The following is a 15,193-nucleotide window of genomic DNA, read 5'->3' as shown; positions in this document are numbered from 1 at the left end:
TGAATGAGTGGAAGCCCAAAATCTCTGTAAATGTTTATGAAAATTAATAAAATATAATTATAGGAAAAAAAAGAAAAAAAATATTTTTATTGAGCATATTTTTAATGAGCTCCAATCAGATTTGTATATCTAGAAGTTGACTGGACCATATATGTTGTGATTCTTATGACTTTCTAGCTCAGTAATTCTCAACCTTGACTGAATTTGGGAATCACCCGGGAAACTTGATAATATTGCACCTCCAGATCAATTAAGTCAGAATTTTCAGGAATGAGAACTCAGTCCAAGTCAAAGTCATTGTTGTCTAGTCTGAACCAAAGGATCCTGCCCCTCCAGTGGATTTTCCAAGGCTGTAAACTGCACAGGAGAAGATTTCCCATCTTTCTCCCTCAGAGCTGCTGGTGGATTCAAATCACCAGAGATGCTTGGCCTTTTTTATATCAGTGCTCCTCCCTTGGGGCTGTACCACCAGACCTCCCTCCACTAAGTAGAAATATTTTAGCTTCCGGGTGATACTAACGTGTACTCAAGGTGGAGAAGCCAAGAAGTACACTTGTAGCTGAGCAAAAGGGAAAAGAGGACATAAGGGAACCCTGATTGCTTGATTATTTTTTTCCTTTCATAAAGAAGGACCAAAAAGGGGGAGGGTAAGGTGACCCTAACATTGCAGTGTAAAGAAGCAAATGACCAACACAATAGATATACAGACAGAAATGGCTGAAATGACTTGAGGGAGTAGTGAGCCAGAGCCACTTTAGGTAACTGCTTGAGCAAAAAATTTTTAAACTCCATTCCTTCTCAATTTTTCTATTCTCTTTACTCCTTTGTTCATTTCCTCTCTCTTTCTCTTTCATAAAAGGTTCTGAACTTCTAATAGCAATTTTGGTCATTAGCACAGATGTACCTCATTGTTTAAGGAGTCCTGTATAAATCTTTTTATGATGCCCTTACCTCAGCCCCAGGGGGCTTTGCTTGAGGTGTCTGCTTTACAGCACATCCCCAACCCCATATCCCGCATATGGGTAAGTGTGTCCTCTTTAGGATTTCCTTTCATCACCTTTAGCATGTTCTATAAAACCGTCTTCCCGCCCACACACTCCTAAGTGTTGCCATCTCTGTTTCTCTGCATCCCCACCCATCACTCTGAAGACCCTAGATCCCAGTGACTCTCTAATAACTTTTCTCATTTTTGTGGAGGCAAGCCTTGATGGATCAGAATGTCTGGGGAATGTGATTTCAGGTAAATTTTCATTTTTGGGGGTAAAGTGACACTCGCTTAGAAAGTACTTTTGTTTCATGGTTTATTATTGGGAAGAATTGAATAATAATAATAATAATGTAAAACTAGAAGGATTGGCTGGATGAATCCTTGAATATTGCAAAAGATAAAGAAATGGAAGCCTTCTTATAGAAGATAATTATGAGATGATCATAAGGCATGCCCTTAACAACATCAGGACAAAATCTCCTGATTTTTCAATCCTCTTTCCTCTAAATGTAGCAGACTCACAGTCTTCACCCACTTGGTCAGCAGAAGGGTTTTGGTTAACCATAAGCAGTCAAATGTGAATTGCCTGCTAAAAAGTGAACTCTCCTATTCCCTCAGAATGCTTTATGCCCATGAACTTCATCCATCTCCTGCCTGCCTGGCTCCAAATGCATTTTTGTTTATAGTTCCTGATTCTCCAGCTCATCTACTTTCTGAGCTCTGAGATCACTTCGCTGATGAATAGCCCACTCTCCTCACTAGATTGGGCACGCTGATTTTAAACTTGAGGTTCATTCCCACCTCAGAGACATCCCCAGCTCAGTTGCAGAAGGCAAAGCGTGGCCAGGTGGGTGGAATTGGTTCAGTCTCCGGAACACCTCCTGGAAGGACTATCATGTTTCACTTTTTCCTTCTTGTTAATTAAATCTCCACTGTTAGCTTGATTTGATTTTTATTTTCTGTTTCCTAAATGAGGAATTGCTGAGGAAAAAGTGGGTCAATTGAGGGTTCTAACTAGTTTTGTCCCAGTTAATTTAAGTTTTGCCATATGTTCTTTGAGGAGCATGTGTAGGTCTTTTTGCATGACTGACAACTAATCTGTAGGTTTATAATTCAGGCTTCTAGTTTTCTGGTGAGATCTAGGAAGATTAAAAGGGAACAAATCTAGGGAAACCAACATCCATTTCACCAGAAATCCCCTTCCATGCAAACTGGAGTGCAGGATGTTGGTTCAGGGCTTCTCAATCATGATACATGACATTTTGGGGGCAACTGTGTATGCATGTCTCTGTGTGTGTTGGGTAGGAGTCATCCTGCGCGTGGTAGAATGTTTAGCAGCATATATGACTTCAATCCATTAAATGCATACTCCCAACCTATTACCAAACAGACAGTACCAAAATATCTACTGGGTGGTAAGTTCACCAACAAAATGTCACCGAAAACCACTGCCTTAGAGAGGTACTGTTGTTATGTACAGTTGAGTGAGAATCAACTCATTGCTGACTCTCCATTGGGCTTTGAGAGACAGCCAGTTCCATGGGAGGAGATTACCCATCTTTCTTCCAAGGCGCAGTTGGTGGATTTGAATCTTATGCCTTTGAGTCGGTAGTGCAACTCTTTACAGCTAAGCCACTAGAGTTACTCTTAGAGGGATAGTTCATTTAATTATTTAAAAATAAGTAAAGGTGCACAAATCTCCAACAGTAGTATGTTGTTGTTGTGTACTGCTGAGTCAGAACCGACCCATAGCTGACCCTCCAGCAGGTTTTCAGAGGAATTAAACTATGCTGAAGGAGATTGCCCATCTTTCTGCCACAGAGCAGAGCAACTAGTGGATGTAAACTGTGAGTGTTTGAGCTGGCGGTGCTTACCATTAAACCACCAGAGCTCTGTCCTACTCTGAGTCCAGAGGCCTCGGGTAAGATGCTGACCTGTATGATCTGGGTGGCTGTTGGATGCTGCTCCTCTAGGCCTGTGAAAGGTCACTAAAAGAGCCCTGAATTATGCAATTATTAGGGACCATCGCAAAAAGTCTTACCAAAATTTCTGAATCCTAGAATTGCATTCATATTATGCAACCAGAATGAATTGGGCATGGATCTGGGACTCAGACTAGTCTGCAGGATGGAGTACTCATTCAAGGAAAGAAGAAATAGATATAGCAACAAAATCACTAAAATGGGTCTGAGTGCTCTGGGTGACTTTGCACTAACTGTTGAACTTCTCTGTATATCTTGGGTCCTTCAGCAAAGGTAAGGGCTCTGGTTCCTCCCTCCCAGATAAAGGTCTGGATAAGGCATCTATGCAAAGTTAACTTAGTAAATTTTATTTTCTTCCATATCTTGACTATAGCATTTTCTCCCACAAAAAGCATGGCCAAATAATAATACACACACATACAATGGGTGGAAATAATAAAATTATGTAAAAAAAAATCCTGCTATAATGTGCCCAAACACCACACATGCCTTCTGACATTTCCAAAAGTGGATATTGACTTCATTCATTCTCATTTAATAGTCCAACGATGTGACCTTTGATATTTCTTTAATTAAGGTTTAAGCCAATGGTTGAGGAGTCATGAATCAAACCTGATAGTGCCTCAGTAATCAGAAAATAGACATTGGAATCTGTGCATTTGGTCTAGAGCAGTTCACACCCAGGCCTGAGAGCAGTAGAGTTCCTTGTGATAGATCAGCATTCAGCTACATCACGCTAATGCAGCGTAGCGAATCAGGGAGAGAACTACAAGCAGGGCTACCACTTGTTCAGACTGAAGCAGGGAGACTGTTGCTCACTTGAGACCAGGTCACAAGGTGCCAGCCCCATATTAAGCCAGGAAGCAAGATGCTGGGGCATAGACATGTGTTACCCAGTCTTTGGGGGGCGGGGAGGCTGGGTAGCCACTTGGATGCATCTTATCCAAATGAAGGACATATGAGTCCTCTGTGCTCTGCCTGTGGCTTTCATTCCTGTACAACAGTGTCCACATAGGTAAGTAATTCAAACAGACCAAGTGTGCCAGTTGACCAGCTGATGGCAGAGTGGAATGTCAGTGCTGCAGTGTGCCAGCCTCACTTGCCTGCGTGGTCTCTCTGGGGCCCACAGACACGTGCAACACATGGGCTGGCACCAACCACCCTGGTAAGGCTCCTTCCGGGGGGAAAAACCATGATGTCTTCTTGCACTGGAGAACATTATTTGCAGACCAGGAAAGGTATCCTGCTGAGAGAAGGGAAGGGCTGCTTAGAAACTCCAGGGCAGGCTGGTGAGGGTCTGCTGCTTGGAACCAAACCTGCGGATATCAGCAGGCAACAAATAAAGATGTAAGATCCATTTGGGGAAAAAATATTAGTTGTGTTTTTTTTTTTTTTTTAAAAAAACCCTGAAGTCAGCAACATGTTAAAAAAAACTGGCATACAGCACTCATGAAGATAATACACGTTTGAGCATATGCAAAACACATATAATGCACGTGCGATCTGTGTGAACATCCAGTAAACCTTAAAGATTCCAAAGTCAGGTCCTTTGAAACAAAGACCTGAAGGGATCAAGTCCAACTGAAGAAGGCTAGGGGATGGTCCCCTATAAGGAATAAGGCTTTTGTCTCCTGGATCCCTGGAAAAGAATCACTGTAGGACATATTTTTAATAGTGAAATGTGTATTTTCTATCCTTGGATATACACACTGCCATTTACTGGTTGTCCCCAGGGACAACAGGCATAGTGGTGCATAACCTGAGGGGTCCAGAAGGTCCCCAGGACTGTTGAAGAGCCACCAAGGCCTGGACAGAGGTGGCCATGATCACTGCTTTACAGATCAATTGTGACTGGCTTTAGTAGAGACTTCCTGAGAGGAGACAGTACGAGGACAATTAAATGCTAGAGGGCCACCATGTGATATAGTTGAGTGTGTATGCAGTGATGTGCAGGTGGACGCATGTTTGGGGGGTGTATGTGTGTGTGTGTACAGGCATATACTAAAAGCAAAACACACTGACTGCTATTAAGTAGATTCTGGTAACTCATATTGACTCTGTAAGACAGATTAGAACAATCCCATTGGATTTTTGAGGCTATAAATCTTTGTTGTTGTTTTTGTTGTGTAGCATAGACCTTATTAACGAAAGACTTGGACACTTGCTCTGTTGGCCTAGTGGATAGAATGTTATGTTACCAAGCCAAAGGCGGGTGATTTTAACCTGCTGCCCTCAGGGCTAGTTTGAATTCTTTTTGGTCAAACATTCTTTTAAGTGATACAGCACTGGTCTATTTGCTGTGCCCAAGTAACTCGTGCTTGCTGTGAAGCTAAACACTGTGACACTGATGTGTCAAATGGGAGAATGGTCACCCATGGTGGACAGTGTTTGATGGAACTCCTGGATTAAAACAGCCTTGGAAGCAGAAGTGGCACCCACTTCCATAGTAGTTAGCCTTGAGAAACACAATGAACTTGGAGAAATGTTGAAAGTTATATAAGTGCTCAGATTTTTGTTCATAGAGTCGCTATGAGTCGTCTACCGTGGACTCAGAACAAACCCATGGTTGACTTTCTAGCAGGTTTTCAGAGACAGTAAGTCACACTGGAGGAAATTGTTCCTCTTTCTCCTTCAGAGCAGCTATGGGATTCAAACCGTATTCCTTTGGATTGGCAACACAACAGCTTACCACTAAGTCATCAGAGCTTCCTTAGAATCTTTATGGCTCATATTGCCTCTTTTTTCTCCTGTGGAGTGGCTGGTGGGTTTGAACTAGTGATCTTTCAGTTAACAACCAAAATCTTAACTCACTGCACTACCAGGGATCGTGTGCAAGGATATAACTTCCCTCAAATTGTGTTTCGAGAGCCTGCTTAATTTGCCACATGTTAGTTAATTCTTTCTTACCTAGACTTCCATCAGTGGCAAACCCAAGCCAACCAAAATGAGCACCCATGCAGAGACAAATATTTTTCTTTTCCTGCACTGTGAGGATACCCACTCTCTAGGCATACATAAATCCTAGTCTTATAATGCTGTGAGCAGACTCTCTGAGGAGCCAACACTAACTCCTTCTATATGACCAGGTCAGGTAACAGAATAGTCAGCAAACCTGCCAACAAGTCAATTACTGGAACCCAAAAATCAAGGCAGCCCCTCATCCTTTCTGTAACCTCTGTGCAGTTGCTCAGGAACCTGCAGAGGAACAGCGAGTGGCGTCTTACCTTCTAATTACGGACACAAGTTTGTCATTGGTTCTAAGTTCTGCCAAATGTCTGCCTTCCTGGAGGCAGGGAGAAAAAGTAAGCATTCTAACGCTTTGAGGAGCTTGGAAGATAGAAAAAACAGCTCTTTTAAATGCTTCCCTTCGCTGGAATAGCCTTGTCTATGAGATGGCAACTGTATCCACTTGGGAGCATGGGTACCTTGTGGGGTGTGTGGTCTGTCATGTAGCAGAAGCAAGGCCATGTCAGGGGCTGCAGTTTCTCTGAGTCAGACCAGAGGATGGATTTTATCTCTTCTGCTCCATCTGGCACAACTTAAAAATCTACCAGGGCTCAAACTGGTGTGAGCATGTCATTTGTCTTTCAAAAAGCCTTTTTTTTCTGTATAAATATTCGAAAAACCTCAATACCATTGCTGAACTTTAATCAGCTAGGAAGGTACTGCAAATGGAGGGTTAATCCATCACAGTGCCCTAGACGTGAATTGAGGCTTTAAATTCTTTCCAGATAGCACTGGATAATGAGATTAGCACCCTCTGTGGGAAGAACAACAGCAGAAAAAGGTGCTACACCTTTAAAATTGAGTTTCCCTTTGATCTGCTCTGTAGTTTGCTTACAGGGGTCAGAGCAAGTTTCATAAAGTTAAAGATTAATTGAGTTGAGAAGAGAAAAATAATGCCAAGTGTCACAAAACCTTAGTTAAAGCTACCCCATCCCCTTTCATAGCTTTTCTCCACCTCACAATTCTCCACAGAGATTCATGAACATGAAATGATCTGAGCTAAATCCCTCTGTGGAGAGCACATAGGTGCGTGCCCACACAGACACATTGCACAGATATGAGCATACACACACAATTAGGACACAGGTTTTGGCAGCCTCTTCAGGTTCCTGCACTAGATTTAGGTGGACACAAGAACACATGGTGTCCAGCTGTATGTGGGGAGTACCATCATAAAAAATGACAGCATTCTTCTGTTTTTTCATGGCCACTTTGAAAAAGCAAAAGGTCTTTGTGAGCAGGTGATAAAGTCTAGAGTTTTGGACACTTTTTCCTGGGTGGTGGTGATGGCAATGGAGCCTATAGTTTTGATGGCCAACAGAAAATCTTGACTTCTAGAAGTTCTCCCTGAAAGCACACCAAAATAATCCTTAATGCCCATATCCAGAGTGGTACTGAGCCTTCCTGCGAGAAGGTTAAAGCAATGGAATCTATGAGCCATTCTTCAACTATCTCCTATTTGGAGATTTTTCTTTTAAAAAAAACAAAAACACAAAACACCCTAAAAAATACTCCTAAGTAGGAGAACTCTTTGGTGAGATTAAATTACAGAGAGACACAGTTCTTCAAACCTTGTTCCTGCTATTATTTGACACTCTCAAATGGATATACTTGTTAAAAATAGCAACCCCAAATTATCAGGCTTAGAATAAATCCAAAGCCCCCTCCTCAAAATTACCAAACAAAGCACTTCTTTCATTAGCAGTCTGAATTGTGTTATGTGCATGATGTGTGTCATAACTTTGTGTGTTAATTATATTATGTTGTAACTACATAGGATAAAGTTTAGCTGGTGTGTGTGTGTGTGTGTGTGTTTCAAAGAGGTTTTCATCCTAGACTGGATATCTTAAAACATCTACAAAATATTGTAATTAAAGAGCTTTTCAAAGCAACATTTTTAGGCATATTGGCTTCTGCATACATTGAAGCAAAACCTATTGCCAATCCCCAGTTTAAGTAAACCGCCTGCTGGTACCATTCTACATTTCAAAAAGCTGACTTTATCTCTTTAGGTTTACAGGTGAATGATCTTCCCCAATCCTCCTCCTGCTTCAGGGACCTCTTTCTTTAAGACCAAAAAAAAGATCCTATGGAACTAGTTTCTAGTACCTTTCAAAAGATAACACCTGAGATTTGAGAAAGACTGTCTGGACATGGGCTTCACTTCTTACCATCTGCCATCCATGAGAATTTGTTTCAATCATGCATTTGCTTAATTGTCAGCTAGTGCAGGACCCCTCCCTTTTGACACATACTCCTCCCCCTTCCTCCTCACCCACTTCCACCACCTGCTACTACCACCACCTCCTCACTCCCTTAATTCAATGAACCACCCAAATCTCAGTAATGGAGCTTGAAACCTGGGGAGATGGGAAGGGGTAATCCTTGCTCTGAATACTGTTAAAATAACACACATACACACACACACACACACACACACACACACACACACACACACAGAGGAAAAGCAAGCATTACAGGAAAGTGCAATCTCCAATGAAGTAGCTTTTCTCTCATGTCCTACCAAATGCTCACTAGTCATTAGGACCATTTATAATTTCTAGATTCAGAGATATTAAAGAATGTTATCAGATGGTGATACAGCCTCCCACTAGATCTTATCTGACTCTGATGTCTCCTCCTGCGGGCCTTTCTCCCTACCTCCTAGGGAGCATTTTCCCTTCTAACTAGGAATGTGCTTGAGCTTGCTTGCTGCAGTCTTAGCAATGTCCTCCAGAGGCACAGCTCTCATCTCTGCACATTCAGATTCTGCCTTGCCCCTTCATCTAGACTAAGGAGCACAGGGAGGGGAAGGGGACTCTTACTCACAAGGGAGGCTATGGAAAAGTGCACAAGGGCTGCCAAGTCCAGTGAACCAAGGGACATAAGAATATTATGAACACGTAGCATTTGGGGTGAGATTTTCAGATTGATTTGAAAGATGACTACAGTATATTAGAAAAGGTTTTCTTGTCTTTTAGAAAATCACTGGCAGTATTCTCTGCCTTATAAACTGTTTGATACTCAGTCCTCAGTCATCTTTCTACTTTCAAGTGGCTATCTTGTGCTGACCCCACAACCTAATAAGAATATAAAAGGGCTTGCAAATTCTCCCTTGCTTTTTCATGTGGGCTAAAGGCACCTGGACCAGTACAATGATAAGCTATTTTGCCCTTCTTAAAATTCCATATTGAATCTGCCTACTTTGCTGCTGGATTTTCCCTCTGGCTGCTAGATCCCTCCAAGAAAGGGCATATTTTAACGGTTATTCCTCTTGTAACACAGACATTCATTTAGGTTACACCAGTCTGTAAAAACTGTAAATGCTATTTTATTTTAAACATTTTTAGTTTACAAAAAAAAAATCAATGATTGGTACCTTTTACACTCTCAGATTCCTGAATATGGACAGATCTTCAAAGGGAGGAAGGAGTTCTCCTGGGAAATTTAAGACAGACTGTCCTGAAGGTGGTGGGGTAGGGTTCTGTTGTGTTTTATTTGTGTTGGGTTTTTTGTTTGTTTGTTTGTTTGTTTGTTTGTTTAAGACACAATAAAGCTAAAATGTTGAGTCTCTGGGAGCGATCCCCTTACAGTTTCAGTCAAGGAGTGCAGACCCGGAGGCCCCAGCCAAGAGTGCATGGCCCATGGCTGCTGGTCGGATTGGGGAGTGCAAGGGTCTCCAGCGCTGGGCAGATCACACCTCGCATTCCCTTGCGGGCTGCTGGTGACAGGTACAGGAGCCATACTCGTTGATGATGACCAGGGCTCCCTCGATGTGGTTGGGTTTGTAATCAACGTAGTATTCCTGGGCAGACATGGCAGCCATCTGATGCATGCTCTGTTTCTGCTTCTGCTTTCTGCGCTGCATGACAAAGCACTGTCTGAGCTGCCTGAGGCTAGCTGGGAAACACTTCCAGGAGACGTAAAGTACCAGGACCACAATGAGGAAGGAAAAGATGAGGGCCATGGTGCCCGTGACTACCTTGTGGATCTGGACTGCGTTCTCAGCGTGCTCACCAGGCAAAGCCACGGTGGCTGGCTCCAGCGTGCCGTCGGGCTGTGCCTCCCGGCCGTCCACCAGCGTGGTGACTGGGCCGGCGGGGGGGCCCTGGTCACTGCGGTTGGTGACAGTCGAGAGCAGGTGGCCGCTGGTGGGCTCAGCCCCATCTTCACACAGGTGGAAGGCATACACGGCGTCTAGGACGTCCTCACCCTGTGCGTACTCGGGGCTGGCGCACTGCAAGTTGCCATCGTAGCGCCCCTGGAAGCTGCTGAGCCACGACGCTAGGGCGCACACGTTGCGCCCGCAATCCCACAGGTTTCCGGCTAAGGTGATGCTAGTCAGTGACTTCCAGGAGTTGAGGATGCGGGGCTCGACGTAGGTGAGGCGGTTGGAGTCCAGCTGCAGGGACTGCAGGTAGGGCACGGTCTCGAACACATGGGGCTCCATGTACTCGATCTCGTTGCCCGACAGGTCCATTTTCTCCAGGTTCCACACCCAATCCAAGGAACTGACCACGATGGCCACCTTGTTCCTACGCAGGCAGAGCGAGTGCAGGGAGATGAGGCGCGGGAAGTGGGCCAAGTTCACCTTGACCAAGTCGTTGTGCTCCAGATGCAGCTCGGTGAGCTTGAACAGGCCAGCGAAAGAGTTGCGCGCCAGGCTCTTGAGCTGATTGTATCCAATGTCGAGAAACTTGAGGCTGCGGCAGTCCTGAAAGATGCGCACGGGCACGAACTGGATGGCGTTGGCCCGCATGTGCAGCGTGGTGAGCTTCCGCAGCCCGTGGAAGAGGTCCGGCGCGAGCGCCTGCAGCTTGTTGTACGAGAGGTCCACGCTGCGCAGGTTGGGCATAGGCCGGAAGGTAGTGTTGGCCAGCTGGGTGATCTGGTTGGAACTCAGCGTGAGTTCCTTAACTCGACGCAGTTTCTGAAAGGTGTCCCCCTGCACCGTGTAGATGTGGTTGTGATCCAGATAGAGCCACGTGAGCTGCATTAACCCGGCGAACTGGCCGGCGCGCAGCTCCGGGAGGTGGTTGTGGCGCAGGGACAAGCCGAGCAGGCCCGACAGGTTGTGGGGCACCTCGGTGAGATTGAGCGCCTCGCAGTACAGCAGCCGCCCGTCGCACCGGCACAGCCGCGGGCACCCGCTGGGGGCGGCGGGCAGCATCTGAAAGCAGGCCCCCAGCAGACACAAGACCACCCCCGAGGGCCTCCTCAGCAGCCAGTGTAGACAGAGACCGAGCGGCAGGAAATCCATTAGCGAGAATCTTTCCAGAGAGGCTGGAGAATGTCCATCGGAAGCGCTCGGTCAGAAATCTACATCGTATTTTATTCCGAGGGAGGGGGAGGGGGAGAAAAGGGCAAACAGCAAATAAATACATAGAAGGAACCATGGACCCCCTCCCCAGAGCCACGCATTCACCTCTAAGCATGCAGAGAGCTGGGCGGCACGCAAAGTTCACAGCTACCAAAACATCAAAGAGATGGCGATTTGGTCCATGGTAGATGCCGCAGCAAGGAAAGGGGAGGGGGAAGAGATCTTCGCGAAAGAATTTAATGAAAAAGTGTCTTACCCACCCTTTTCCAGAGAGTGACAACCTCCATTCAGCTGCTCCCTTTGTGTGCAGGCTAATTATATGCAGGACGAGAGAAGACCCCTCTGTTTCCGCGGCGGCCCGGCCTCGGCCGGCGGATCTGGCAGGCGCACAATGGCTCACTTTGCAGCCGGGCTCGGGGCGGCGCGGGCGGCCGGCGAGCGAGCTGGCCAGGCGGTTTCCAGGACCTGCAAGTTTCCCAACTCCGTGCCGGAGCCCGGGCTTCGCCTTCCTGCCGCCGTCCTTCCCCTCTGCAGTTCGGACTGTGACGTGGTGGTGGGGGGAAAAAGTCCAAACTCGGGGCTTGCAACTCCCCAGGATCTAACTGTCTGGCTAATGTCCGTCATCGGAAACGACCCCCGAGCGGCGCCCCCTGTCCCTGGGCCGAGGCTGTCTGCCATTCGCGCCGGGCGGCTGCGGGGCGCGGGGAGCGGGGCGCAGGGCGCGGGGCGCAGGGCGCGGAGCGCGGAGCGAGGCTGCACAAGCACCTTCTGCTCACGGAGTGTCGTAAGCTCCTCACGATCGCGCGTCTCCCCAGCGCCTTAGACACGGGCAGATTGAAAAGGGGTGGGCAGAAAACCAACATTTTACCCAACCACTAAAGTAATATATGTTCTTTGATGAAATGGAAAACACTTCGAGCTTTTGGGTCCATTTTTCAAAAAGGGGAGGAGGTGGAGGTAGGGTTAGCAGCATCAACGAGGAGATATTTCCAAGTGAGAAACTGAAATAGCTTGTTCTCTCCCCTCTTCCCTCTCAGCTTATTTCTTGCCTCCTTTAAAGCTGTCTATGTGTAAGAGATACATAGGAATCTGTAGAGAAAGCCACATTTAGTCCTTTGCTTTAGAAAAGCAACTTGAGAGGAGATACAGGAAGGCGATCTTTGGTGGCTTGGCAAAGATTGTTTGGGTTTTGTTGGTTGGGGTTTTTTTCCCCCCTGTGGGCACAAGGATTCCTTGGCCAGCCCTTTCTACTGGATGGGTGGAGAGGGGAATGCGCTCCAAACTCAGCCAGCTTGGGAAGCCATCTCTGTCCCTGTGGGTGAGACCCAGAATGGCAGGAAAGGGTGTTTGTGCCCAGGGAGGCTTGACGAAGACCCCACGAGGGCTTCATCACTGTCCAGAGAGTCATAGTTGCCCCTCGGATTAAAGCGAGATTGAGATTGTGTCCTAGAACGCGGGGTGAGGGGGTTGACCCTGACTTGTGAGGGTGATGATGAAGCCTGTGCCTTGCAATACACCTACTTCAGAAGAGATTTAATAGGGAAAGGGTGTATGGAACGGTGATGAAGCCTACTCCTTTCCATACACATATCCCTAATTAAACTTTGACATTAGAGTAAATTGCACTACCTTTTATCAGAGTATGACTAGCAGCCTTTATCTGACATCTGATTATTCTCTTGCACAATCATTTGTAGGCAGGAATTCTCTCCTCCTTCCAGCTGGGGGAGGGGCAGGGGCTGCATTGCTAAGGGGAGGTATCTGTAAATTCTCTATTAAAAAAAAAAAAGGATATCCTCAAATAAGGCTGAGAAACCTAGGTCCTAGGAAGAGTGAGTCTGGCTAAACTTCCCGTCTTGTCACACACAGATGCCCAAGGAGATGGCAGGAAGGATCAAATGTGAACCTGTAGTAGCTCTTTTCTGACCTCCCATCACTTCTGCCTCAAATCAGAAATAAGTGGGCATTATCTGGAGTGGCATAAATTTTGATAGGAATTTAAGATGGATGATCACAGCCCCCAGGTTTGGCTGATTTCAGATAAGAACTAGTTGTTTCTCAGCAGTCAAACCTAAGAGATCGACCAGTGGACTGTAGTCACCAAAGACTGGAGGTTCTTTTCAGGAAAAGTCATATAAACAAAGGCATGAATCACTGCATTTTGTATTCATCCGAGCTATACCCTGGTCATTCATCTCTGAGGTGCATCATTTAATTGGAAGGAACACAAATCTGAAATGTTCTAGACATCACATGCTGTCTTCAGAGCTAGAAGAGACATTAGAAAATCGACTCCTTTAGCTTTGTCCATGACGAAACTGAGGCCAAGGGACATGGGGATCATCTAAGGTCACACACCTACTGGAACAGATGCATTTTGGGGTGTTCCTTCCCTATGCTCTTCCCTTACCCACTTGATGTGTGCCTCTCCATCACTCTTTCTTCCTAACTCTGGACCTACCTAGCACCTGCAGGCTCCATCCTGGCACCTCTGAGGTGCTGTGGAACACTTTAACAGATAATTTCACCATCAAATGATTTCACCTCTTGCCAATGCAGTTATTCCTGCCAGCAGGCCGGCTGATTGAGCCATAAACTCTAAAAGGTTTTGTTGTGGGGAGGGGGATGAACAGGAGTCAATCATGGCCAGCCATTCAGCACACATTGTAAGGACCAGTCACCCAATCCCCATGGCTGCTAGGAAGAAAATCCTCCCAATGCAGGAGGCTTGGCAAAGTGGTGGCAGAGGCTGCCAAATGGGCAAGGAGAGCGCCCACTTTGGATGCCACTTGATTTGTAGAGCTGGTACAGAGAGGCAGGAAAGAGTTGAATGCTGGCAAGAATGAAAAGAATAAAAGGAAATTTATTGGTTTTATATGTGAGTTTTCCTCTAAGTATGCTATTCAAAACTTAGAAGATGTTTCTAGGCTGTAATCAACACACACACATACACAGAGTTGTTCACATTATTATCCTATAAATTATTTCATCTCAATGGCATCATTAAGTCTTTCCCACCTCTAATGTGGCAAGTTTGCATCTTTCCTACAGCTTTAAACCCCTTGGCAGAACTGTATACATTAACAGATTGAAATGAGCTTTATTGAAATTTAGCTGTTCTAAGTCATCTAAGTTGCAGAATCTCGATTTATTATGTATTTAAAGCATACCAGCACTGATTAAATCAATGCAAATTAGGTTAAATAAGAACAACATGAATCAAGTGTTTCAGCAAAGTTGCGTTGAGAAATGACAACTTTTGAGTCACCATAGCAAGTTGATGTGGCTGTTTTTCATGAGTCTGAATTCCATGCATGTTAGTGTCCAAGATCCTAAAAAAGAGGAAAAGAAATTAGGTCACCTAAAGTTTTCTTTCTTCCTTTTTTTTTGTCTTATGTCTGTTTACCTCTCTTGTGAGAAAGTTTAACTCAGCGCTCAGGAGGGCACACAGTGGCTCAATGTCTTCTGAGCTTACCATAGATACCTGTTATGGGCATCTTCAGTGTTAGATATCTAATGACAGGCTCCATATGCACTTTGCCAACATCCTTCTGGTTTTTCCTCATTGCATGAAGAAAGAAAAAGCTTGAACCTATCTTACTGTTTCATGCTGCAGAAACAATTTAGAAGCACTACCAAAATCCATCTTGTGAGAGAACTAGTGGCCTACTGGTAAAAAGTTGCACTGGCAACCCAAAGGCACATACTTGGAATTCACCACCTGCTTCATGATAGGAAGATGGGAAATGTCCTCCCATGCAATTAATTTCCTTTCAAAATCTGAAGGTGAGCTATGGATTGGTTCTGAATCAATGGTACACAACCACCACAACTGAAAGGTATCGGGCAAACATGCATTTGGGAAATGAGTCCAGATCATCAGTCTGGAGTCAAGAA

The 15,193-nt window shown here is 45.4% G+C and overlaps 2 protein-coding genes across 4 annotated transcripts in view; one reads left to right on the top strand and one right to left on the bottom strand.

The window, feature by feature from the left end:
* CTNNA2 (catenin (cadherin-associated protein), alpha 2) overlaps positions 1-15,193 on the top strand; it is a 1,691,926-nt gene that overhangs the window by 998,087 nt on the left and 678,646 nt on the right. The gene's annotated exons all lie outside the window — the stretch shown is intronic.
* LRRTM1 (leucine rich repeat transmembrane neuronal 1) lies at positions 9,671-11,236 on the bottom strand. Its single transcript, XM_006900177.1, has one exon. It carries the CDS (start codon positions 11,234-11,236, stop codon positions 9,671-9,673), a length of 1,566 nt encoding a protein of 521 aa, XP_006900239.1.

Source organism: Elephantulus edwardii, unplaced genomic scaffold (assembly GCF_000299155.1).
Source record: "Elephantulus edwardii isolate Elephantulus edwardi_28Jun2011 unplaced genomic scaffold, EleEdw1.0 scaffold00275, whole genome shotgun sequence".
NCBI classification, from domain to species: Eukaryota; Metazoa; Chordata; class Mammalia; order Macroscelidea; family Macroscelididae; genus Elephantulus; species Elephantulus edwardii.
This window is presented reverse-complemented; position numbering and strand designations above follow the sequence as displayed.

Excerpts from the sequence above, each read along its gene's own strand:
- LRRTM1 (XM_006900177.1), bottom strand. The coding sequence starts at position 11,236 with ATGGATTTCCTGCCGCTCGGTCTCTGTCTACACTGGCTGCTGAGGAGG.